The following is a 26,838-nucleotide window of genomic DNA, read 5'->3' on the forward strand; positions in this document are numbered from 1 at the left end:
AGGCTACTGATAGGTTACTTAACAGAACAAAACCAATGGATAGAAATTCATCCTTTTGTTACTTGCACTAAACATGCTTGTTCTATCTTTTCACGGTTTGATTTCACTTGCATCAATCGAAATCTTATATTACCTGCAGTTTGTATTGTATTATAGGTTTATTGTAAATGACTGCGATTGTTTCTGTCCCAAAGGGCTATACCCAATTTCTTTGGTGTGTTACCATAACACATTGGTCACAGATTGATTTTTGTACACTGATACAACTTAAACTTAACCATCAGAGTTTATTATTTGCAATTCTGAATGTCTGATTTCACTGAAGAATATTTGGTCTAATCCTTCTGTTCTCTCTTCTAGTACATGGAAGGCAAAAGCAAAAGTTTTAAAGTACCAACTCAGCTGCGTGTTCGCTTTTGGCTTGGACTTTCAGCTGTGGAGAATAAATTCAACAGCTTTGCTGAAGGAAGTTTCAGTGTGTTTTCAGAAATGGTAAGCGAGAAGCATGTTTGAATTTTGCTTGTAAAACCAGAATGCCAGAGATACGCAACAGGTCAGGATCCATCTGCAGACAGGAAGACAAATTAGTGTTGCAGTTCACAGTTGTTTTATGATGAGAGGTGACTTGAACTGGATAGATTCAGAGACAGATTTGACAGGGTGGATATGGAGAAGATAATTCTGCTTGTGGGAGGACAGAGAGTCATTTTAAAAATCAGTCAGCATTTCAGGCAGGATGAGCCAAGACGGGATGTGGGTAGTTTCTACAGGGTTGTGCGTCTTTGAATATTTGTGAGGGATATTTAGATAAGGTAAGAGACTGAATTGCTGGTGGACAGGAATGTGATGTTGATGCAACACTTGAATCAGCACTAAATGGTGAAGCAAAGAGACAAAGGTTTGCAGGAGAGCCAGATTATAATACTTATACACTCAGTGGCCTCAGTTATTAGGTGCACCTGGGTACATAACTGACGCAAATGTCTAATCAGCCAATTATGTTGCAGCAGTTCAATGCACAAAAGCAGGTCAAAAGGTTCAGTTGCTGTTCAGACTAAACATCAGAATAGGGAAGAAATGTGATCAAAGTGACTTTGACCGTGGAATGATTGTTCATGCCAGACAAGGTGATTTGAGTATCACAGAAACTGCTGATCTGGAACTTTCATGCACAACACTCTTTTGAATTTGTAGAGAATGGTGCAAAGAACAAAATACGTCCAATGAGCAGCAGTTTGTGGGTAAAAATGCCTTGTTAATGAGAGGGGTCAGAGAAGAATGGCTAGACTGGCTCAAGCTGAGAGGAAGGTGACAATATCTCTAACAACCACATGGCAGACAGATTATTGGATGCAATTGTTCTATGGCAGACATTTAAATTTATTTCATTAGCTGCCAGGGTGAATAACAAATGCCTCGGGTAAATATACTCTGCATTGAAGGCAGTCATCTAAACTTCTTGTAACAGTGAGATTTGTTTGGTCAGATGAACTTTAGTATGACTTTCCATAAAGCCTTATGATTTGCAGTTGAAGGCCCTGTTCAGGTTAATGAAGACCATGCAAATCTCATCTGTCTAATGCAGAAATTGGTGCTTGTGGTGATATGAAGTCTTAATGAAACTCAAAGTACTTCACATGCAAAGTGAAACAGGTGATTCAGGAAGGCCTTGGCAGTATCTCTCGGTGATGCCTCCAACTTTCAAATTTAGCCTTTTTAGTATGTTAGTAAATAATGTGATTTATGATGTCTTGATCGAAGTGCTGTGGCATGCTGTCATTGTTAATGTCTTTCCTCCCCTGTGAAATGTGGTTTTCAACATGTTTTTGACACTAATGGGAGTAACTAAGATGCTTCTTCCCAGTAGAAGGAAGAAGAATTAAAAAGCAGATTTGTAGTGGTCTGGTTCATTCAGATGCTATCCTTAATACGTTTTGGTCATCAGTCTTGGCTTTTAATATTTCTAGAGTTCAATTTTTTTGGTTAACATATACGTGCCAACCAGCCACTAACATCTTTCATGTTAAAAATGTTTAGTTTTAATTCCTCTCGGTGAATGATTGTCGCCCACACCAAATGCCTCAAATGTACACTATATTTGTACAACATTATGAGTCACTACTTAACTGTGCCTTTTAAGCCTGATTTGTTCTCTCTTGTGTATGCATGCAGTACGAAAACCAAATGCAAATGCTGGGCAAATGGGGCACCGGTGGACTTGTGGGACGCCACAAGTTTTCCGATGTGACTGGTAAAATAAAACTGAAGAGAGAGTACTTTATGCCCCCAAGAGGCTGGGAGTGGAAAGGTGACTGGTTTGTTGATCCTGAAAGAAGGTCAGACTTTTATAAATTTAAATTAACTTCAAAACTATTGAATGTAATGTGGTTGAACTATGGCAGTAACTTGCAGAAAAGCCGAAATGTTTTGCCCTCCACCTGCATTCTCTGAACAAACGATCCCTGCATGTATGATATATTTAAATGTTTAAGGTAGATCATTTTTATTCACTTCCTCAAACAAAAGCAGAATGTCTGTTGACACTCTCAGCAAAATTTTGCATTTGTTCAAGAATGTGGAACGATTAGTGCTGTAGGAAGCTTTTCGGCCTATCGTGTCTGTGACAGCCTCTGTTAGAAAAGCTCCCTAAAATGAGGTTCAGATTTATTTCTCACTTGTATGTTGAAACGTGTCGCTTGATTAACAACCAAGGGTGTGCTGGGGGCAACTCGCATGTGTCATCACACATCCCTCGCTTCACTGACCTGCTCATTCCATCGATTAGTCACTGAGCACTGACTTCAGAATCCGTGTCAAAGTTCACACTTGCCCTTAATGAGCCACACCCCTCCAAGTACTAACTTTCCACCATGATGTAGCAGCTATGGATTCTCAAACACACAGCTTGGGTAGGCACATGGATTGTAGAAAAATGGAGGGCTATGTAGAAGGGGAGGGCCAGATTGATCTTGGAGTATGTTAAAATATTGGCACAATATCGTGGGTTGTAGGGCCTGTGCTGTAGCATTCTATGTTCTGTGTCTCCCCTAGTCTTTAACATTCTCCTCCACACTTCCATACCCACCTTGTTCAATATTGCGGCAAACCCGAAGTGTAGACACATCAGCTAAATTGTTGATGTATAAGTTGCAGAAAGCTTGAGCTGAAGCACCTGTTTCCCCCAGGATCTTGTTAGTTACAGGATGCCAACCGCAGAATAATCCATTCATTCCTGCTGTTTGTTTGATCTGACAAGCAACTCCATCCACGCCTCTGCCCCCCCCCCCATTCAAAATGTGGCAACCTTAATTATGAGCCTCCGATGGGGAACTTTATTTGAAAGCTTTATGAAAATCCAAATATATCACATTCACAGGTTCCTCTTCTTCTATTCTGGTTCTCTCTGGTATTTACAGCCCAAAACTAATCATGTGTGACCTTTTATTGTGCTTTATCCTCCACTCGTATTGATGGCCAAATACTTTCACTGTAATTTCAGCATGAAACACAATAATTTTAGAATTGAATCTCTGAGATGTAAGGTTGTAGGAAGTTGTTCCAAATAGCTTTCTGTAAGCTGCACTATTTGCATCCTTTAATGAAATTGGGAAAAATAACTTGTGATGACAATGTAACTTGAACATGGTTCAGATTGTTTAGTCACAAATACCCCGGCAGTCCTGCAGTCTGGCAGTGGAGTCAAAGTTGCCTTTAAATGGGAGCAAACTTTACAATCTATCTGGCACGTAGAAAACAGATTTTGGAGTGAATTTCAATTAAATGTTTTAATTTGTTTCACATGCCACATTAATTGTACTTTCCAAATTTTATAATATTTTTCCAAATATTTTTGTGCTTTTAAATTTGGTCATCATGAATTTTTTAACGAAACTCCTGGATGCCAGGAATTTCTGTTGCCTAACTTTAGTCCTTCCTGAATTTTGTTTTTTCTGCAATCATGCCCTCTGGTTCAGGATTCTCATGTGATGAAGCATACTTTCAGCATTAACTATGGTTTGTCCCCCAGGAATCTAAAGAAACAATATCATCCTTCTTAACTCTGGTGACAGTACCTTATGGGGCAGTTCCTCCATAGCTGACGTTATACTATTGACCCTTCTCTGTTCTGCCTCCAATTAAGTACCTTTGAATAAGGGGACCAAATTTCTTTACATATTCTAGGTGTGGTCTAGCTGGTGTTTTGCCCACTAGAGTAAGATTTCTGGGGCCTCCGTTGATCAGGTTTTACCATGGAATTTGCATCCGAGCTGTCCAGATATACAAGCTAAGGCAGTACAATATGGAGAGCAAGTTGTTGCCCATGTATCAGAGCTCCCCCTCTCCATCCATCTGATGAATGCAAAGGGATGGCAGAAACCAACACAGTCTGGCACCAAGAGCACCTCAGGAGTTGCTAGTCAACATAGAACTCAATGTAGGATTGCCTTAGGGACTCCAGCTGTGGATTTTCCCCCTTCTGATTACCCCCAAAGCCTTCCCTATAAGTGGGTAAAGCCGCAAGGCAGCAGAGGTTTGTGATCAGAGTTTTCCTTCTAGATGAACTGCCAACCATGGCTGACAAGCCCCATCACCTGAAGCAACTGGTCTTAATCTGCCTTTGTCCCTTCTGTTGTCGGTAGAAACATTTCCACCGGGCTTCGTGACTAAGCCACACAGAAAGGCCAGGAGCTGGACTTGATTGTCAGAGGCTATTTGAGGTGCATGCCATTGGGAGCATTTAATAGGTAGTGGGAGCTTGTCCTCATGACCACCCCCAGCTATAACAGCCTTAAGGAACCAGTAGTAAGGCTTCACTACTTTTAGATTCCAGTGCCCACCCTTGAAATTAGAACCATGATTCCAGTAGCTTTGCATGTTATCTGCTGGACTTGTGTGCTGGCTTCAAATTTCATATGCAATAAGCCCCAAATCATTTATTCTGCTGCTTTCTGTGGATTTTCCCTCTATTTCACAAATACTGTTCTTGCACCAAACTGAGTGCTTTTGCGATTTGTCCACATTATACACCATTTGGCAATTCTTTGCTTGTTCGTTTAACTTGTTTGTGATCTGTTTGTATCCTCCTCAGTTCTCCTGCTTTCCTATTTTCTTTTTGTCACCCACAAGCATGCTGACCATGCCAAGTCTTCCTTTCTCCAAGTCAGTAAGACAAATTGTGATCAGTTGCCTTTCCAGAATTGGCTCCTCTGGCATCTCAATGGTCATGGGTTAGCAACCTGAAAAATGAGCCCTTGTTGTCTACTGCCTGAGAGCCAATACTCTCTTCATGCTAATATTATATTTGCACCAGGAGATTATACCTTGTGACTTGTATGAGGCACATTGTAGAATGTGTTCCAGAATTGAAATACATCTATATACATGGGTTAAAAAATTCTTAAACTCTTAAATTTATCAGTTGTGGTTCCCAACCCCCACTTCCTGAAGCCATACTGATTATGCTTGTTTAGATTATGATTTCCTAATTAGTTAACATTTGTTAGAATTGATCTTTCTTAGGCTAAACTACCTAGAGTTGCCCACTTTTTCTCCTCGTGCTTTGAATGAGGATTTCACATTGCCAGTTTTCCAATCCTCAGACCAGGGTAAGAATTACAAAGTGAACAATGGAGCTCCAAGGTGTGGGTTAGAGCAAAGGGACCTGGGAATATAGATCCCTAATTCCTTGCAAGTGGCATCACAGATAAGGCCGAAAAGAGGTTTTGGCATATTGGCCTTCATAAGTCAAAGGCATTGAGTGCAGGAAGTTGTATAGATGTGGAGACCAAATTTGGAGTATTGCGTGCAGTTCTGGTCACCAACCTACAGGAAAGGTATCAATAAGCTTGAAAGGGGGTAGCGAATCTTTACAAGGATGGTGCTGGGACTTGAGGACATCAGTTATAGGGAAAGGTTAAATACTTCAGGGCTTTATTACCTGGAGCACAGGAAAATGAGAAGAGATCTTACAAAGGTAGACCAAATTCTGAGAGGTGTCAATGGGATGAACGTATGCAGGCTTTTCCCCTCAGTTTGGGTGAGACTATCACTAGAGGCCATGTGTTTACATTTCAAAGTTCAGAATAAATTTATTATCGAAGTACATAAATGTCACCATACACAACCCTGAGATTCATTTTCTTGTGGGCATACTCAATAAATTCCTTATAGTAGTTTAGGATGAAAGGTGACATATTTAAGGACAATCTGAAAGGGGATCTCCTTCATTCAGAGAGCGTTGCAAGTGTCATATGAGTTGCCAGCAGAAGTGGTAGATGTGACTTCAGCTGTAATGTTTAAGAGAAGTTACATAAATTAGAGGGGTAAGGAGGGCTACGTTCCAGGTGCAGAAAGCTAGCACTAGGCAGAAGACCAGGTTGACATGGACAGAATGGGCTGAAGGGCCTGTTCTTCTGCTTTAGTATTCTGTGACTCTGGTACTGACAATCTCAATAACCATGTCTCAGATACAAACCTTCTGGCCTGGGGCTTGTGGGGCTTCAGCCCCATTAGCTGCCTGACACCACTACCATCTCTGGAGAAACTATGTTGAGCCCTTGGTCTTGGTTTTGAGTTTCCCATCCCTCACCCCCTCAAAGGTCAGTGATTATTGTGCTGGGACTCTGTGATGTTCTTTCTCTCTACTGTATTCTCTCTACTTCTACTTCTTTCTCTCTACTCTACTGTCCGACTTCCTGAACTCCACTATCAAGGTGCCTGTGTTGTTGCTGCAAGTAAGGCTTTCATTGCATCTGTATATACAGGTACTTGTACATCTGACTATAAACTTCACTTGGGCTTCGACATTTTCCACTTTCTGTGACTGCACTTAATTTCTGACCAGAGGAGGGCACTCACTAACTATGCTTTATTGGCCAGTGTTGTGCAAGTTGAAACTACTGTTGATACCAGCTGGTGGCAGCAAACAACAAAATGCAAGAGCCGCTAGTACAGTACTTGTCACTTCCATGTAATCATTTTCATTTAACTACCTCTTTCAAGATATCCAGGTCAGCTTGGCACATTTAATGATATCCTCCCCAGAGATGTCTGAAAGCTAGAGGATTTGCACTCATCATAAGCAATCAAAAATAAACTTGGCAACTTAGGCTGTCAACTTAATTTTCAATGTTGGGGCAATTGCTAGGAAACGATGGGGTCAAAAGTTACACTGTTACAAGTGTGGAATAATAAAGAAAATCCAGCAAGAATATTTTATGGGTAAATTGTTCTTAATTGATTAGGCACGAGTGAATCTGCAGATGCTGGAAATAAATAAAAACACAAAATGCTGGCAGAACTCAGCAGGCTAGACAGCGTCTATGGGAGGAGGTAGTGACGACGTTTCGGGCCGAAACCCTTCATCAGGAGTGAAGTAACATGGGGTGGTTGAGGGGGGATAAGAGGTGGGGGGAGGGATGCTGGGAAGTGATAGGCTGGAGGGAAATGGGCTAGGGGGAAGGTGGAGAATTATGGGAAATAAAGGAGAAAGAAAGGTAGGGCTGGGGGGAGATTATAGTGAGGGGGGAAAGAGAGAGAAAGAGAACCAGACTGAAATAATAGATAGGGTTGGGGTAAGGGGGGGGCAGGGATATCAACAGAGTCTGTGAGTTGGATGTTCATGCCGGCAGGTAGGAGGCTACCTAGGTGGGAGATAAGGTATTGCTCCATCGACCTGCTTGTGGCCTCATCTTGACGGTAGAGGAGGCCATGGACAGACATGTCGGAGTGGGAGTGGTCTGTGGAATTGAAGTGTGTGGCCACAGGGAGATCCCGCCACTGCTGGAGGACCGAGCGCTGGTGTTCGGCAAAACGGTCTCCCAGTCTGCGGCGGGTCTCCCCAATGTATAAATGGTCACATCGGGAGCACCGGATACAGTATATCACCCCAGTTGACTCACAGGTGAAGTGGTGCCTCACCTGAAAGGACTGTCTGGGGCCTAGGATGGTGGTGAGGGAAGAAGTGTGGGGGCCGGAGGGAGACTATAATACCAGGTCTGGGTTAGCGTGTGGTCCAAAATTATGATACCGGGTCTGGGTACTCCCTCCAGGCACTCATCCCTGCAAACGGAAGAAGTGCTACACCTGCCCCCACACTTCTTCCCTCACCACCATCCTAGGCCCCAGACAGTCCTTTCAGGTGAGGCACCACTTCACCTGCGAGTCAACTGGGGTGATATACTGTATCTGGTGCTCCCGATGTGGCTATTTGTACATTGGGGAGACCCACCGCAGACTGGGAGACCGTTTCGCCGAACACCGGCACTCGGTCCTCCTGCAGTGGCGGGATCTCCCTGTGGCCACACACTTCAATTCCACAGACCACTCCCACTCCGACATGTCTGTCCATGGCCTCCTCTACCGTCAAGATGAGGCCACACGCAGGTCGATGGAGCAGTACCTTATCTCCCGCCTTGGTAGCCTCCCACCTGCGGGCATGAACATTCAACTCACAGACCTCCGTTGATACCCCGCCCCCCCTTACCCCCATCCCTACCTATTATTTTAGTCTGGTTCTCTTTCTTTCTCTTTTATTTCCCATAATTCTCCACCTTCCCCCAGCCCATTTCCCTCCAGCCTATCACTTCCCAGCTCTCTACTTCATCCCTCCCCCCACTTCTTATCCCCCCTCGACCATTCCATGTTACTTCACTCCTGATGAAGGGTTTCAGCCCAAAATATCGTCACTACCTCCTCCCATAGATGCTGTCTGGCCTGCTGAGTTCTGCCAGCATTTTGTGTTTTTATTTTCTTAATTGATTAGTCTCTTTTTTAAAACAATCGGATTATTGTGATTAAAGTTGCATTAATTAATGCAAAGTTAAAATTCCTCATTCAACAAAACTGAAACTAATGGAAAAATGGGGTAGCAAGACTATGGATCTAAAAGTTACTTCTGATTAGACATAATCATGGTAAGTTGTTATTTCTGGGCTACTGGAAATTTCCCAGCCAATATTTCCCAACGACTAGGACTGATTTTTTGATTATGCACTCAGTGGCCACTTTATTACGTACACATGTACAACTTATTAAGGCAAATATCTAATCAGCCATTCATAAGGTAGCAACTCAAATGCATAAAAGCATGCAGATATGCTCAAGAGGTTCAGTTGTTTAGATCCAATGTCAGATTGGGGGAGGAAATGTGATTATTGGACTTTGTCCATGGAATGATTGCTGGTGCCAGAGGGGGTTGTTTGAGTATCTCAGAAACTTTTGGTGTCCTGGGATTTTGGTGCAAAACACTGTCTAGAGTTTGCAGAGAATGGTGATTAAAGATTTTAAAAACATCCAGTGAATTGCAGTTCTGTGGGCAAAAATGCCTTGTTAATAGGAGAGGTCAGAGGAGAATGGCCAGACCGCTTCAAGCTAACAGGAAGGCAACATTAACACTAATAACCATGGATTACAGCAGTTCTGTGCATAAGAGCATCTGCTAATGCATAACAATTTGAAGCTCGAAGTGGATGAGCTACAGCAGCAGGAAGGAATATCAGGCTTCCCTCCTGTAACTAATAACATGGTTCACCAAGAAGCTGATCTGCTGTCCAACAGCGGGCTGGAAGGTGAAACTCCCACCCGGAATAAGGTGCTGTGGTGAGGCTTTCTTCAATATTTTGTTTTAATCTGTTTTGGGGTTTTTTCTGGAGCAATTACATTTTGGCAAATTTGCACTTCCTTTCTGCAATGACAGGGTAGCCTTCACACCCTGATTTTTACCAACTCCAAATGTAAGAGAGTCAAATATTTTCCATTGCTTGTCTCTTACTGATTTTTTTTTTCCCCTTTTGTCAGGATAAATGATCTGTTTGAGGTTCTTTTTTAAAAAAGGGTAATTCTATGCCGCGATAGAATTAATTAACTAAGGCATTTAAACCCAATAATGGAATAAATAGGCAAACCCTATGAGGGAGAAAGTAAAAGGGGTGACAATTTGCATTTTGTACAGTATCTGCCATAATATAGCTTGGTTTACTTTTGTTAACAGCTTGCTAACAGAAGCTGATGCTGGTCACACAGAATTTATTGATGAAGTTTACGAAAATAACTCTCGCTATCCTGGAGCTGAATGGAAACTAGCAAAGGAGCCTTATACTGATGTGGTTTGTATTATAATATTGATTTTCCAATTAATAGAGTTGAGAGCACCTCTTCATAGTTAGTGTGCTCTCCACCCATAATCAAATAATATTTAGTAACATTTATTATCTTAAAATTAAGCTCATTAATCATCATTCAGAGTTCAAATTTGAGTCTTCATTATAATGTAGGATGATTGGAAATTCTACTGGTTTGGCTCAAGTTCCAGCAGGGTGCAAACTCCAACTTGCAAAAACTGTGCAAATAAAGTTCATTTGGTTTCTGTGTCACTTGTGTAATTTTAATGACTCAAATCCCACGAAATTTTCAACTTAGTGATTTGAAAATATAATGCAAAATACACACATTAGTTTAGCCATACAACATACTGAGTTGCCCTGAACAGTGTCAATGGGCTGGATGAGATATTTATATGAATAATACTAATATTTTGTAGCTATAACTTGAAAGCTTGTTTTCATTCAGAATACATTCCCTGTCTTGTATTAATACCACAGATGCTTCCTGCAGTTTGACTATTTGCAAACTGGATTTTGAAGTGCCAGTTCAGAACTACTGAAGCACTTATTGGTGCCTGGTGTAATACCTGCAGATCTTTTTCTGGCATTATGGTTGTTTTGAATTGTTTGCAAGTGATGAATACATTGTTCATTTGAAGTCCGCTCCAATTTATCAAACTAAAGCTGTTTCAAATCCTGATTCATTCACTAACCCTTAAATATTGCTTTTACTTTTGATTAATAGAATGGAGAAAAGAGTCCATCAAGAGAAGAGATTGACCCACCAGCTGGCTGGAAATGGATGGATGAATGGGAATATGATGTCAATCGAGCTGTCGATGAGCAGGGTAATTCACAATCTAGTGTTAGATTAATTATGTATGTTTGTGCAGAGAGTGAGGAAGATAGCAGGTGTTTCATTAGTTTATTGTACCAGGTACTTTTTGCAATTTCCTCCTATTTTAGTTCATTTGTAATTGGTGAAATTGTAGTTTAAAAAATGGTTTGTATAGATCCAACCAAGGCAACACATGCAAAATGCTGGAGGAAAGTTCAAAGTAACTTTATTATCAAATTCAGGATCATGCAAATGTCTTGGGCACATGTATATAGCCAGGGTGTCTAAGACTTTTGCATGGTACTGTATTTGCCAACGTGAAGCAGAGAGCACGTTTGTAAATCTGGCGGGAGCGAAGTTCGTTGGAATTGGTGCGGGTGGAGTGCCATGTGAGGAATGTGAGGTAGGTGGCAGAGGAGGAATGCAGACTCACCCAGGCCTGAGACACCAGGAAAGGTCACTAGATTCCAAACAATTGTTTTATTTTTGTTCTTTGTAGAATGTGTCTCTGATGCTTCCCACTCCCTTCCTATTTTCCCCTCTCCCTGTAGCTTTCCCAATCTCGGTCCACACTAGAGACCCATATCAAAATTGGGCTTATTGTCACTAATGTGTCATGAAATTTGTTTTTGGTATTCTGTAGCAGCAGTACAGTGCAATATATAAAATTACTACAGTACTGTGCAAGGGTCTTAGACACCCTAGCTATGTATATGTGCCTAAGACTTTTGCAGAGTACCGTATATGTCACCATGTACTTCCCTAATATTTGTTTTCTTGTGGGCATGCGCAGTGAAAGACTACACCCAGCAGAACAGAAGTACAACCATTGTGCAGATACAAAAGGAAAAAATAATAATAATAAATATATAAGCAATATCAAGAACATGGGATGAACAGTCCTAGATTCTGGGGACAGTTCAGTGATGGGGCGATTGAAGTTATCTCCATTGGTTCAAGAGCTAGTTTTGAGTAATAATAACTGTTGCTGATACGGCGACTGTTTATTCATTTCCATAAATGCTGCCTGACCTGCCGAGTTCCTCCAGCATTTTGTATGTGCTGCTTGCACTTTCTGTGATTCCTTTTGTTTTTAAAAAAAAGTGCAGTTGAACAACTATTTTGTAGAGCCTTCTAGATATTAGAATTGTCTTTTAAAGTTCACCTTATGGAAGGTAACAGAAATTGCAGGATATTGTGTTATTTCATACTGTGACAAAATTTGATTCTTTGATTTAGCTTGTGCTGAATTTTATAATGAATTCTGCCTATCATATTCTGTTGAAAAGAATGAGATACATATTCTGCAGTTTCCTTTACCTCAATACTACTTTTCATTCGATTTTTCAGTGTTTTAATAGATCTGTTCCCTGGAGTGGGAGGCTTGTGTAAATGGTTACTGCTTCATGGTTTTATAAAGAGTTTGATGAATTTTGTATTTGCACTGCTATCTTTTTCTTTTTTTTTTATCTTTTCCACACATTGTAGGTTGGGAATATGGAATAACCATTCCTCCAGATGAAAAACCCAGATCCTGGGTTTCAACAGAAAAAATGTATCACACCCAGAGGCGCAGACGCTGGGTGAGAAGACGCAAAAAGGACACACAGTCAAATGTGTCGTCAGGCAAGGTGTGTTGTCTTACTAAAACTATTTGAAGTTCACAAGCAGAGGAATGCCAAAGCTCCCTGTTTTGTTAAAGCTTGAGTAAGATCCTAAAATCGTGAATAATTCCTTTTAAAAAAATCTTTTTAATATCGTCCCTGATCCGTGCAAAATTTCTACCTGCAGTACATTGTAATATTTCAATAATATCAAATGTTTTGAAGCAGATATCAACTATTTATCAGCAGTATAGAAACAAACTATCACTACTGGTAGCTGATGTACAGTATTTTTCTTTTGGCTCGGACTTGCTGCAAACTTCCAGGGCCCATCAGCTGACCAGGATTCAGAAGGATGGGAATATGCGTCGCTGATTGGCTGGAAGTTTCACATGAAGCAGCGGAAATCAGACACTTACAGACGCAGAAGATGGAGAAGAGAAATGACACCAGCTGGGAAATTAGGGGCTGCTGCAATCTTCAAATTGGAAGGTGCTCTTGTAAGTACATTACCAGTAAACTTTCAAACCAAGTATGACCACCTCTGTCTACGAAATCTGTCTGTTTCTGTTGCTGCTTATTGGATAGGTAGTTTGTCCTCAATAAGAGGATTAATTGTGGAGTTCTTATTAAAATAATCTCTGCACTTTTGCTTTGTTATTTTAAATTTAATATCAAAATTTCACTGCTCCCTTTTATGATTGTAGTCATAAAGTGGTGCTGTGACGAAAATAAGCCTGTCACTTGTTTTTTTTTGTTTATTTTAAGGCTCCATCTTCTGGCGAGAATGGTGATAAATCACCAACAGACACTGTATTTGGTTCAAGTGCTCCTATGATCTCCTGTGTGTTTGAGCGTAAGTAAAATCTTACACTTCTGAAAGCCCTGCCACAGAGGTATGGCCTGCCAAGGGGAGTGCAGGCTGGTCTTTTTCTGTGAAATTAATCACTGAAAACTAATGCTTAACAAATTATTCAGACATTAGTGTATTTTTTCACTTCTCCCCTGAGGCCAATGAATCGTTGGCCAGCAATCCATCTTCCTGTCTTCCCAATTTGTAGCAACATGTTAAAGCTACTGTGTCTGCCCCAGTGGATAAGGGTTAAAAGTTTGTATTTTAGTGCTATTCCAATTTATTTGCTTAGGTTGATAGGGATCATCAGGTTTTCAGTACTGATTACGACTCAAGTAGTTGTTCTCCAAAACTTCAGGAATATATTGTTTAAAATGGTGTAAGATTGACAGTAGTTGTGCAGGTGGTGGTTTTGATAGTTTTATTGGCTAAGGTCGTGCATGCATACCATAAGAGTAATGCTTGTCTGAGGCAAATTTGCCCCAGTGTTACTGGGTATCCTCCAAGGCAATTGAATAATTGGCTGGGGGGAGGAGTTGAGAGGCAGGGTTGGGTGGTTGCAGATCAAATTAAGTTTCACTGGGGAAATGAGCAATCTGCAGACCAGAATACAGATTTAGCTCTAATCCAAATAGTGAGTTTTGAGAATTGTCGTTGGGTTTAACTACAACAGTAGAGGCAGCAGGGAACAACAGTTGTTAAAAAAAAATTCACAACCAGATTTGTGGCTCAACGTGAAATAAATGGTTTGATGTCGCCACCATGACTGGGATGGGGATACAAGGTCTGCGAAGGAAGTATTTCAAGTCAAGTGTTCTGGCTTCTAGAGGTTCAGTTTGTTTTATATGGACATCACTTCCAGTGTGTAAACTGTTTTTTATATTGCTTCCTGCACGGACATGCAGAAAGCATGTATAGACATGGAGAGAACACGTCCGGACACTACATGAAGTGAGCTCAAGGAAGAGCATGAAACTGAGGCTACCTTAGCAGAGGCAAAGGTTTATGAAGCAGCAGATGACTTGGATAGTGGTGAGTCCATAATCAGAATTAGCCACGCTTCGCCGTCACAACAGGCCAATGCATCTTACTAAAGAATATGTCCAGACACATTTCGACTATGAGAAATGACAGTGCTTCAGCTCTATAAGGAGGAGCTGTCCACACCACGCAGCCAACGTGCCTTTCACATTTCTACAGCAGCAAAGACCCACAACACCACTTTCTGCAGTTCCACCACAGCAAAGACCTCAGTCAAGAGTTGCTCCTGATGCCAACTACATACTGAACTTCCAACCGTCCCAGGACACACTTTTGGCAAACCTGTCTCCACAATGCTGTCGTTCAGGAGCTGCATTAGATTTGGCTTGGCACCTGGCATGTCAAGACCTAATCACAGTAGGACTGAAAGTGTTCAACAACCGGTCAGGCAGTTATCTGTCCTGGAAGCCAAGCTTTTGCAATGCCATGGAAGGACCAAGTCTCAAACCTCGCAAAGAGCTGGACCTTCTCTGTAAGTAGCTTGGCGGGGAGCCACTGAGCCATGCAAGAAGAGTTGAGGCAAATGACACATAGTCTAGCTAAGAGTTTACAAATGCTGTGGTAGAGACTGGACAAATGCTATGGATCTCCCGAGGCAATGGAAGGATCTCCCTTCAGTAGAGTTGATAATTTTCCAAAGTGAACTCAGAAAGAACCTCAGACGCTACTGGAGCTTGCAGATCTGTTGTCAGAAATGTAAGCCACAACAAATGGAGGTTACCTACTTGGGCTGAGTTTCTTGGACACAGCAAGAAGAATAAACCCTAGAGTGGAGAAACTACCAACAATTTCTAAGAACAGCAGATAACTGAAGATTTCGCTATAAAATGAAGCATCATGGCCCTTTCTGCTATTTTCATTCTTTGTGGAATTTACCTGCGATCATGCAGAAATGTGAAGTGACCTTAGTTTTATGCACTCAATTTCCGGCAACACCTCATTCAAAGAGAGGTCTCTAGCAAAAGCATGGAAAACCAAACCACCTATTGCAGTCAACAAAACTAGAATAGTAATCTATTATGAACCCTGATAGACAATGCCTGCTCCATAATCGCCCCTTGAGGAAATGCAGAGGATTCAGAGAAAAATCACTTGCAGACCAAAGATGCTTATTAAAGGAGCAATAAATAGTTTCAAGTGTTGCACATTAACAGTGCACTAAGCAAAAGACTAAAGCTATCATACACTGCACTGAGTGTGACAGTGACCACCAGCACATATCAGCATTTCATTCAGGATCAGCACCTTGGGCTACTACTGGTTCCAGCACATAGACAGCAGAGCACAGCAGGGAGCTAGCTGAATTAGATGTAGCTACTTCCTCATGCACCAAGATATGCAGGAAAGGCTTCCAAGTCAAATCCTGCTCTAAAATTTGTCTAGCCAACATCTGCCCTAAAGGACATCCTGAGTAAAAAATAACTTCGTATGTGATGTTAAATGATCAGAACAATGTGTCATTGGCAAAGTCAACATCCTTTGCCATCTTCAGTATTCAAAGTTCTCTTTCCACAAATCTGATCTCGAACATCAGAAGCTTTTGGAAGTAGAGTCAGCATAAGTAGGAAGGGGGGTCCACTGACCTTTGCCAACCCTCAGTGAGTGTGACCACATTCCCAACGACAGGGATGAAATCCCAACTTCTGAAGCTGCACACGGTTACTTTTATCTTAAGGCCATAGCTGGCAAGATTCCACCCCGCCCCACACCCCCACTCTTCTGAGATCCTTCTGTTGCTTGGCAGAAACACCATCCGTGCATATAAGATGCATGAACAGCTCAATGGTCAGCACAGTGCACCTTCATGCACAATAACTGGACCTGGGTTGGATCATAATGAGTGAAGTCTGCCTCAGTAGTGCTCCTCAGCCCACTGTTAACACATTTTAAGGCTAATGTCCTGAACAATGGGCGCCAAGTAATTTCAGACATTGTGAGAGTAGAATCTGTATGAAAGAGAAGATTGCAGATTTGCAAACCGAGCACCCTGACATATTTTCCCTGGTCAACCAGATTTGGGAAAGCTGACCTTCTGTCAGTTGGAAGATGATTATAAGCCGGCACCTTCCATTGAAGATCAGGTCTTCCTTTGTGTCATAAACCAAAGAGTTTAGCAAAGGCAAGTTAAACAGTTGGGTAGCTTCCCTTTCTTTCCACCTTCCATAACAACTCCTACCAAACAACAGAGATCAGGCCCTCAGTCATACATTGAAAAGGAAGCCTGAAATGAAAAATCGTTACATAGAGTTCATGGAGAGATTCTTCAGGAATAATCATGCTGGTTTAGCGCCTGCTCCAGAACCCTTCAAAGGAAACTGGTATTTGCCCATTTTTGGTGTTTCCTGCCCACAGTAACCTCCACAGACATGAACCGTCTTTGATTCAAGTGTGCCATTCAAAGGCACATCACTGAACAATGTGCTTTTGTGGGATCTAAACCTTCATAACAATCTACTTGGGGTCCTTTTGCGCTTCAGAGCTAAGTCTGTCATAGTGATGGCTGACATAGAACAAATGTTCTATAGCTTCCGAGTGAGAGAGGATCATTAAGACTACCTCTATTGTGACCACTATCTGGACAATGAGATTCTGCAGTAACACACAAAATGCTTAAGGAACTCACGTCCACCACGATGCTGAGCTCTTCTTCCATTGCTCCCATCTCTGAGCCTACTTCCCTACCCTATCTCCTCCTGTCTCCAACTCTCCTTATCCTCTTGAGCTTATCCTCTTGAGTACCCTGTGCTAGTTCTCCACCTGCAATGGATCTTTTCATCTCTAATTTACGACAAGACATCAACAGTCTCACCTTCTTCACTCCTTACCTTACAAACAAACCCACAGACAAAGGGGTTGCTGTGGTAGAGTGACGGAGGCCTCTACCTTGCCGAGGCCAGGCAACAACTCTCAGACACCTCCTCTTGCCTACCACTGAAGAAGACTCCACTCCAGACCATCAGCAAACTGTCTTTGACATCATCGCTGTCGGTCCTGAAGAAGAGTCTTAGCCCAAAGTGTTGACTATTTGTTCATTTCCATGGATGATTCCTGACCTACCCAGTCCCTCCAGTGTTTTGTGTGTGTGGCTTTTGAGTTTCAGCATCTGCAGAATTTATCATGTTTTTGAGATTCTGGAACACCACATGAGAATTAATGTGGAGACTATTCCTCATGAGCTGTGGCAGTCTATGGACACAAAAGGACAGCTTTCAAGGGAGGTGAGGAATTTGGGACTGAAGGATGAAGGCCCATAGACTGGCATTTCTAAGTGGACAATGGTCTTAAATCATTTTCTAGTGCAGAAGAAGTAGTCAGTATGCTGAAAGCAGTGCAAGACATGTTGGCACAGTCTAATCTCAGATTGCATAACATCACATCCAACAGTGCGACATTTACCATCTGAAGATTTGGCCAAAGGTCAACAGAATCTTGATCTTGGACATGACTTCCCTCCTATACAGTGTAGTCTGGGCCTTAGATGGGACCTCATTATCAACGCCCGTATTTTCCAGGTCACTGACACTGAAAGGCTCTCTATGCATCATGGCATGCTGTTGGTTATCAACAGCCTTTTGGATTTGACTTTCTTGGATTTGATGCTCCAGTCGGTTTCCAGGGAGACTTCATGTTAAAAGCTTGACCTTGGACACTTGTAGATGGATGTCCCATTCCTAAAGAGAGACGTGAGCTCTGGTGTTCTTCCCTTCAGGATCTTAAAAGGTTTGAAGATTCGAAGAACCTACTCAAAATTACGCTAAAACAGATCAAAAGAAATGTGTCAATTAAAGTTATTGCTGCTGTAGCCTATCTGAAGGTTACAGGCACTGCTGGATATAGTGAAGTTGGATTTATCCTGGAGAAGGTGAAGCTTGCTCGCAAACCAGATCTCATCATTCCAAGGCTTGAACTTAGTGCTGCTGTTTTAGCAGTTGAGTTGACAGAGGTGATAACCGAAGAGCTGCACACACAGCTAGATGATATCAAGTTCCTTACCTACAGCAAGGATGTGCTGTGTTGCATATTGAATGAAACCAGGAGATTCTATGTTCATGAACATAATAGGATCCAACACATCAGGTGATCAACTCAGCAGTGCCAATGGAACTATGTTCCTCTTGATCGCAGCCTGGCTGATCGTGCCACAAGAGCACTCCAAACTAATCAGCTCACCTTTTCCTGATGGTTTCTTGTTGATCCCCACCAGGAACACCATCAAGGCTGGTATTTTCAAAGTGACAATGTTTAAAGTCTGTGCAGCAAGATTGTTTCAAGACCAGTCTCTGAGACTATCCTTCTTTGAAATGTCAGTTTCAGGAGGTAAGTTTGACATCCCGTGAACGCCAGGCAGTGAATGTTCTATATGGACATCACTTTCTACTCTAAGCTTTTTTTATATCATTTTCTGCACGGGTTAATTTAGATTTGTCCGAAGCACATGGTGGAAAAACATCCATCTCCATCCTCTCTTTATTTGCCCTTGAAACAGTGATATCCTTTCACAAGTAAGATCTCATTTTTAAAAAAAACGCTAGTAAGCTTTTGTCTTGGGTGATTTTTGAGGTGCTTAACTTGCTGCATGGCTCTGTATATGCACACTGTGAGGGCAGTAGTGTGAGTTTAATTTGAAAAGATTCCCATTCAGGACACTTTTAGCCCATTTTTACAAAGGATAGATAAAGAATTGAAACAAGGATCTTGGCCCAGAAGATCAGATGTAGAGTCTGTATAGATGCAGTAATGGAGTAACTGTAGGGAAGAAACTAATGTTTAAGGACTCTTAACAATAATTCATGTTGGACAGAATATAAATTAGGGAAAATTGCAGATGCTCAGATATTTAATTACTCCAGAAAGCTTTCATCTTGATCTGCCAAGTAGTCTCAAGGAACTAGTTTAGTAAGTAAATTCATGGCATGAATTAGACAATTTTCTGATTTTTTTAAAGTCAGGAAATGAACAGTGGAGAATTTTAGATCTATTATTGTGCTATGTGACTGTGTTAATAATGTTATATTGAAGGCTTTCTTGTCAAAGTGATGCTTTTAAAGAATTTAGTAAAAGTGAGCACAAATTTAATGAACTTATTTAGCTTAAGTTGGAGGAAATTTTATTGATATGTAATGTCCCAACAGCAAATACTTAAAACAATAATTCTGAATATAAAGCCGAAAGCACATTCTGTCAAGTGTACACCATTGGAAAATGTGTTAAATTAATGTTATCTCGGCAAGGATTGTGTATGGAAAGCAGCTTGCTTACAATGTGTGGCAGATCTGAGAATCAAACTTTTCAAGATCAGCAAATTAACAAGAAACTCAAGAATAAAACAATAAAATTAATGACTGATTTTACCAAAAATCCTGAAGTTTTGCAAGAATGCAAAAAGGAAGAGGTAATTGAAATGAATGAGCCCCTTGAAAGCAAAGATGAAAATATCTTCAGTATTTTGATCTCTCAGCAGAGGGCAATGTTATTTCTCTGGAGGCCTTGAAGACAAGGGCTATGAAATCTTTCAGTTCTATCTGATATCATCTGCTGTGTAGGTCTTATTTTATCCTTTTGCAACTGCTCTTCTAAAGATGCATTTCATGAGCCATTCAGTCCAGCCTTATTTTGTGTTCAAGAAACTAGAGTGAGAGTTGAACCCTTAACCTTCTCACTCAGTAGCAAGTGTGCTACCAGCCTTTTCATCATTAACCTTATCAAGCAGTGATTATGACAAGGAAATTAGTGCCCCATGCTTGGAAGGAATTTGATAAGATGTTATAAAAGAGGTTGTCAGAGAAGGCTAAACCACATGGAGGTAAAATATTAACAAGAAGAGTTAATAGACTGAAAATAAACTTTTTTGGGGAAGATTGATTATAAGTAGAAGAATCCTGCAAGAATCTGGCCATTGACAATGATTATTGATAATGTAAGTCATTGCTTGAGTTATATTTTTATTTGATATAGAAACATGTTGATATTTGCTAATGACATAGCTTAACACGAATGAAGTTAAAGGCAGGGGCTGTAAATTGATCACTGAAATGATTAGGCAGGAAAATGGCAGATTAGGCTACTGTCTCTTTGAAGATAAACAGGTATAGAACTAAAAGATTGCCTTGTGCTTGGGTGTCAGTAGAAACCCTGCAGAAGTGTGGGGGGAGGTGATGGATTTGAGATTATGGTTTATGTTTAGCAGAAGCTTTTGTAGTTGGTGAGCTTCCATTTGTTCTTATTCTTAACCTTTTTGTTAATTGTTCTTTTTGCAGGGCCTTTAATTTTTCACCTCCGTTGCTACATTTTTCAAGCTAGAAAGATAATTGCAATGGACAAAGACAGCTTTTCTGGTATGTAACGGTCAGATTCCATCTGACAAAGTTTACTTACTGAACTATTGTAATTGTTCTCAAGTTCTGCATGCATGAACCAAACAATAATAAACTGCCTCTTGGCTAACAAAGCAGTGTTCCACAATTTCTAAGCTGATCTGCTTTTCTTCCAATGCTCTCCTGGCGAGGGTCATAAGCTGCAACCAAATGCCCCACTAATAACAGTAATATTTATATTTACAAGTGTGCCTTTTAATTGAGCAGAAAACATCCCAAGTTGTTGCAAATTACCATCAAACATAATTCATTACCAAAGTGTGCATTCAAATAACACAATTAGTTTTGAAGCCAATACTTATGTTTAGGGTTTTGAATATGGTAGTTGTCTCTGTTACAGCTCTCTGAAATTGCGATTTTTTTTGTGTGGTTGAGTAAATTTCATTTCTAAGAAAATAGGTGAATTTTAATTCACCTAATCCTTCCATAATTTAAAAATCCTCTTCCCCACTTAAAGAAAAATCTGCTGAGTCTAAAAGTCGTTGGCAAAAGAAGAGTTAAGTTCTTTGAACTCGGCAGTCAGTTTTTGAAGATTGACCCGGAGATGACCTAAACAATAACTGGAATTGGGTTACAAGAGCTTGTACAGGAAATAGTCATGTTGAGCAAGTACCTGCTCTATAGATAAAGGTGATTTAAGAGCTACAGATAATGTCAGAGCCCAAGGATGCCTACTCTTTAATGTCTGAGATAGAAGCAACCATAAATACCAACAGGTAGAAACGGACTTGTTCATATAAAGTTTCAGTGTTCAGTGTCATGCGATGCACGTGTGCAGAGTGAAATGCTCAGATCTGCGTCTAAGTATCTAGTAATAAATAGCGGAAGACAGCAGTTACTAGTCAGCTGTATTTTCTGTGGACGCATAATCATAAATTTTGTTCCTGAGAAATATTGTGCAGTGAACACCAGTTCTTAATTCTCTCCACTTCTTTACTTTTTTGCCATGCAAACATGCTCAAGGAAGATGGGAAATTTTAACTGGTGATCTATACCAAAACTGTTTTTATAGGAAAAGTCTGTTTATTTTTGGAAGACAACAGAAAACACTGGTAGCACATTAGATTCAAATATTTAAAAGATTCACATTATGTTTCTCATCGAAGTTTGTATGCAGTGTAAAACCCTGCAATTCATCTTCCCCACAGACAGCCACAAAACAAAGCACCACCTCTCAAAAGTTAAGCACCAAACATGCAAAAGGAAAGAACGAATGGCATAAATGGCAAAAAATGAGTGAAAAACACAGAATATAAAACTCAAACCACAGAGTCATTGAAACAGTCTAGGAATGTGCAGTGTAGTTCAGTTCAATTTAGCACTGTGTTGCTTGTTGGCTGCAAGCCACAGAGCTAGTCCACCCTGATCAAAATCACACAAAATAGCAATTTAAAAAAACCAGGAGTAACGAGAAACCTGAAACACGTATAACATGAACTGTGTCGATTAAACCTTACTCAAGACACCGGCACCTTCTTCTGGCTACAGCGAGCGAGAGGAAGAGAGAGACTAGTCAAATGCAGATGTTGCAGAACACCTGCTCACTTTCTGCTCTCATCCTCATTGATTTCAGTTTTGCTCGATGCTTTAATCGGAGAGAAATGGAGTCGATCATGGGCTCGCACCCTATCTCCAGGCTGCACTCTCTGTTCAAATCCACACCAAACTCCTTCAGAGACAGTGAAGTGCAGGATCGCTCAATCAGCCCGAAAACACGTCATCAAAATGTATCCAAATCAAAAGACTCCCAACATGCTGCCATTCTTCCAAGATGGAATGTGGGGGCACATTGGGTAGAGTTCTCAAAAATGCACAGTTTAGGGCCTAGTTCCTTAGGCTCTCATAGCTGGGAGGGGGAGATGGGGTAGTGAGGATAAGCTCCCACTACCTACTAAGTGCTCCCAATGGCTTGCGTCTCAAATAGCCTCTGACAATAAAATCCAGCTCCTGACCTTCATGGATGACTTGGCTACTGAGCCTGCCAGAACTGGTTCCACTGACAGGTGACGGGATAAAGGGCAGGTTACTGACGCCTTAACACCAGTCGATTCGGGCAAATGGAGCTTGTCAGCCGTGGTTGGCAGCTCATCTAGGAGAAGGAAAACTCTGATCTCAAGCCTCTGCTGCCTTACAGTATACCCACTCATAGGAGGGCTTCAGAAGTAAACACAGAGGGAAAACTCCAAAGCTGGAGGTCCCTAAGGCAGCCTGTGTTGAGTTCAATGCTGACTGGCAACCCCTGCGATACCACTGGGACCGAACTGTATCTGTCTCTGCTGTTCTATTGGACTCATAAACTGCATGGAGAAGGGGAGCCTGCTATATGGGCAACAGCTTGCTCTCCAGATTGTACTGTCCTGGCTTGTGTATCAACTTGGATGCAGACGACTAGGACTCAACATCCACAGTCAACCCTAACCGACGGAAGGCCTTACAATTTGGGCCCTGGTGATGAAGGAAGAGAAGGATATTTTTGGTCATTCTAATAGTTGCATAAACCATTTCAGAAATGGTTTTCCACACCTTTCTCAGTCTTGCATGTTCATGGATACTGTACCTGAAGTTAAAGTTATGAAAAGCATAATCATTGTGCATTATATTTATGCCTCACTTTTGAGTTATCAGCGTCAAGTTTTTCCTTTTCTGGCATCACGGTTAGTGACCATTCTTGAGAAAAATTTGAAAGGAGAACTGTCAGCAAGCTTTATAAGTTCAGAGGCAAGAAGATAATGCTGTCCTTGATGGTTACAATATAATGATCAGAATGGTGATCTCTTCTCTCCTGCCCTTTTGCAGCTTCTTCAAAGCCCAGAGTTGTGCTTCTGATGTAATTAGTAATTGTTCTCTGAGCTGCTGTATGTAGCATCTCTGCAACGTGAGCGCAAAGCTCAAAGGTGATGCCTGGTAACAATTAAGCTGCATGTAAATCAATACCGGAAGTAAATTCCTTGTATGTGTACATGTACTTGGCGATTAAAGTCTGATTCTGATTCTGATAAGGATTGTTTCATTTTCAGACCCGATTCTTCCTGATTTAGTAACAATCATTACGAAATTTGTCGGTATTTCTTCCTTTACTGCAGGGGTTCCCAACCTGGGGTCCACAGACCCCTCAGTTAATGCTAAGGCTCCATGGCAGGAAAAAAAAGTTTGGGAATTCCTGCTTTAATGGAGCATGATAATACTCAGCATTCCCTTTGTTAGAAATGATTCTTTAATCTTTAGCCTGAATCTGATCTTGAAAACCAGTGGAGATATGATCTGTGATTTGGTTTTCTGTTGATTTTATATATTGTACATATTTCCAATATTCCAAAGGTCATTCCCCTAGTGTGCATGGATAATGTGGGGTTATTTTCTGTGCACTGGCCATTGTGAAGACATGTGGCATGGTGGAGTTGCTCCTAATGTGGTATCACTTTGAGGGGATTTTAAAGCTGTTACTTTTATTTATTTTAGATCCATATGCACATGTGTCATTTCTTCATCAAAGCAAGACAACAGAAGTCATCAAATCTACTCTCAATCCAGTCTGGGACCAGACTCTAATTTTTAATAATATTGATATCTATGGCAATCCTACAAATCTGATTCAAAATCCACCAAATGTGGTGATTGAAATATTTGATGAAGACCAAGTTGTGAGTGCTGCTTTAACTTGCTTTGGTTGTACTGTGTTCTTGTTTGTCAATTGAGCAAAACTGGACAATGTTAAACTTGCGTTCTGTGCAGGGAAAGGATGAATTTTTGGGCAGATGCCTTTGTCCTCCAATTGTGAAGCTGAATCCCGGTGCAGAGGTGACACCCAAGCTTCTCTGGTATCCAGTAAAGATGGGCACAAAGAATACTGGGGAGCTCCTTATTGCAGCCGAAATGATGCTGAAAGATAAAGTAAATATTTCTCTATCTTTACACTTTGCTCGTGCAGCTCAAAGGCATTTTTCTCTGATACCTAATTTGGACCTTTTGACTTTGCGGTACTAATTTTAAAGAGGGCGTATTAAACAGAACTAGTCTATTTCGATCTTGTTTTCAATCTACAGGTTCAGGTCAGGGTTCCAATTTAAAACTGTCTGATTTGGAACTAGATACAAAGGAAATAAGAAACTCTTTCTATTTCAACATTACTAATCATGATGTATGCTTTTGTAAAAAAAGACAAATCCATCAGGAATACCTTCAATATCTCTACTCAACATCATCTTCCTTGTTGTCTCATTACAATTTGAACTGAAGCTTTAAGTTCCCCTGACAGGCATAATCCAATTTGTAATTGATTTTGTATTTTTACTATCAGACCTTCCAGATCTCATGTCTTTGTGTCCTGTGAAGTTTACTCTTACCCTCCAAGCAAGAATAATTCCTGTTTAAAATCAACTACTATCTTGCCTGATCTGAATGCATTTAAAAAAAATTCTGAAGGCTTTTCGCTTTGACGTTCTTCAGTCTTCTTAAAGATTAAGTTTGTGAACATTGTGTCCCTTTTCAACAGCCCGATGGATCGAATTTACCCCTTCTTCCTCCAGTCCGGTCAGGATCATTGTATATGGTGCCACAAGGTATCAGACCAGTTGTGCAGCTTACTGCAATTGAAGTAAGTCTCAGTTCATGACAATTTTTAGCTGGAATGAATTCATCTGTTTACATTTTCAAAAAGTAGAACTGATTGAATTTTACCAGTGTTCTACTCCAGAGCTGCTTGTTTTGTTTTTAGAGGTAAATGCAACCTTGGTTGGTCATTTGTAAGGAAATTATATTGGCCTTCTGCACACATTCAGAAATCCTTTCCCAGCATATTCCATTAATGATATTCCTTTTTGCACATAGTTTTTAAGTTGTAATTACTTCTGGTATTGCTCCCCTGCTAAAAATTTGCAGCCAGATTTTGTAGCAGACATTTCATCTCCTCTGGCATTAGTTGGAATTTGCTGGCCTCTATAGGGCATCTGTGGTGCCCCAAGATAGAAAATGCATTTAAATCTGTTCATTGTACTAAGCAAGATTCTGCCAGGCTTGTAATAAATGGAAGAGTAACACGAAAACAATCTTAACTTAGTTTAAGTTTTTAGGGAATATGACCATAGGTTGAATTTTTCCAGGGCGTATAATGTATTTGCCATAAAATACTCTGTGGAGTGAGCAAGCCTTTTCTAATTTAAAAGTTAAAAATAAAATTTATTATTAAGCTACACATAATCACCACACAACCCTGAGATTCATCTTCTTGTGAGTATACTCAGCAAATCTATAGAATAGAAACTATAAGAAAAGTTTCCGAAAGGTTCAAGAAATTAGGACCTGTTAGAGCTCTAGAAAATTACAAGGGTACCAGAAGGAAAGTCATGAAATTAGGAGAACAAGAAGGGGCCATGAGAAGACCTTGGTAAACAGCATTAAGGAAAACCCCAAGGCATTCTTCAAGTATGCAAAGAGCCGTTTGAGAATAGAACCAATCAGGAGCGATAGTGGAAATGTGTATGGAGCCAGATGAGGTAGGAGAGGTACTTAATGAATACTTTGCTTCAGTATTCACCAGTGAAAAGGACTTTGGCAATTGGGGATGACTTACAGTGGACTGAAATGCTTGAGTGTATAGACATTAAGAAAGAGGATGTGCTGGAGCTTTTGAAAGGTATTAAGTCGCTGGAACTGGATGAGATCTACCCCAGGCTACAATGGGAGGTGAGGGAGGAGATTGCTAAGCCTCTGGCAATGATCTTTGCATCCACAGTAGGGACAGGAGAAGAACCAAAGGATTGGAAGGTTACAAATGTTGCTCCCTCATTTAAAAAAGGGAGTAGTGATAATCTGGGAAATTGTAGTCCATTGAGTCTTACTTCAATGGTGGGCAAATAGTTGGAGAAGATCCTGAGAAGCAGGATTTATGGGCATTTGGAGAGACATAATCTGATTAGGGATAGTCAGCATGGTTTTATCAAGAAAAGGTCATTCCTTGTGAACCTGATTGAATTCTTTGGGGATGTAACAAAACACATTGATGAAGGTTGAGCAGTGGATATAGTGC

At 40.9% G+C, this 26,838-nt stretch overlaps 1 protein-coding gene across 5 annotated transcripts in view; it reads left to right on the forward strand.

The window, feature by feature from the left end:
• LOC132379550 (myoferlin-like) overlaps nt 1–26,838 on the forward strand; it is a 263,587-nt gene that overhangs the window by 103,773 nt on the left and 132,976 nt on the right. For all 5 annotated transcript variants that reach the window (XM_059947586.1, XM_059947583.1, XM_059947585.1 and 2 more), the window contains 11 exons: nt 361–492; nt 2,173–2,336; nt 9,992–10,106; nt 10,849–10,951; nt 12,430–12,572; nt 12,872–13,045; nt 13,314–13,401; nt 20,697–20,774; nt 24,273–24,454; nt 24,546–24,704; nt 25,306–25,407. In XM_059947586.1, the coding sequence (XP_059803569.1) occupies nt 361–492; nt 2,173–2,336; nt 9,992–10,106; nt 10,849–10,951; nt 12,430–12,572; nt 12,872–13,045; nt 13,314–13,401; nt 20,697–20,774; nt 24,273–24,454; nt 24,546–24,704; nt 25,306–25,407 (1,440 nt within the window). The remainder of the gene's footprint in view (nt 1–360; nt 493–2,172; nt 2,337–9,991; nt 10,107–10,848; nt 10,952–12,429; nt 12,573–12,871; nt 13,046–13,313; nt 13,402–20,696; nt 20,775–24,272; nt 24,455–24,545; nt 24,705–25,305; nt 25,408–26,838) is intronic.

Source organism: Hypanus sabinus, chromosome 22 (genome assembly GCF_030144855.1).
Source record: "Hypanus sabinus isolate sHypSab1 chromosome 22, sHypSab1.hap1, whole genome shotgun sequence".
Taxonomy (NCBI): domain Eukaryota; kingdom Metazoa; phylum Chordata; class Chondrichthyes; order Myliobatiformes; family Dasyatidae; genus Hypanus; species Hypanus sabinus.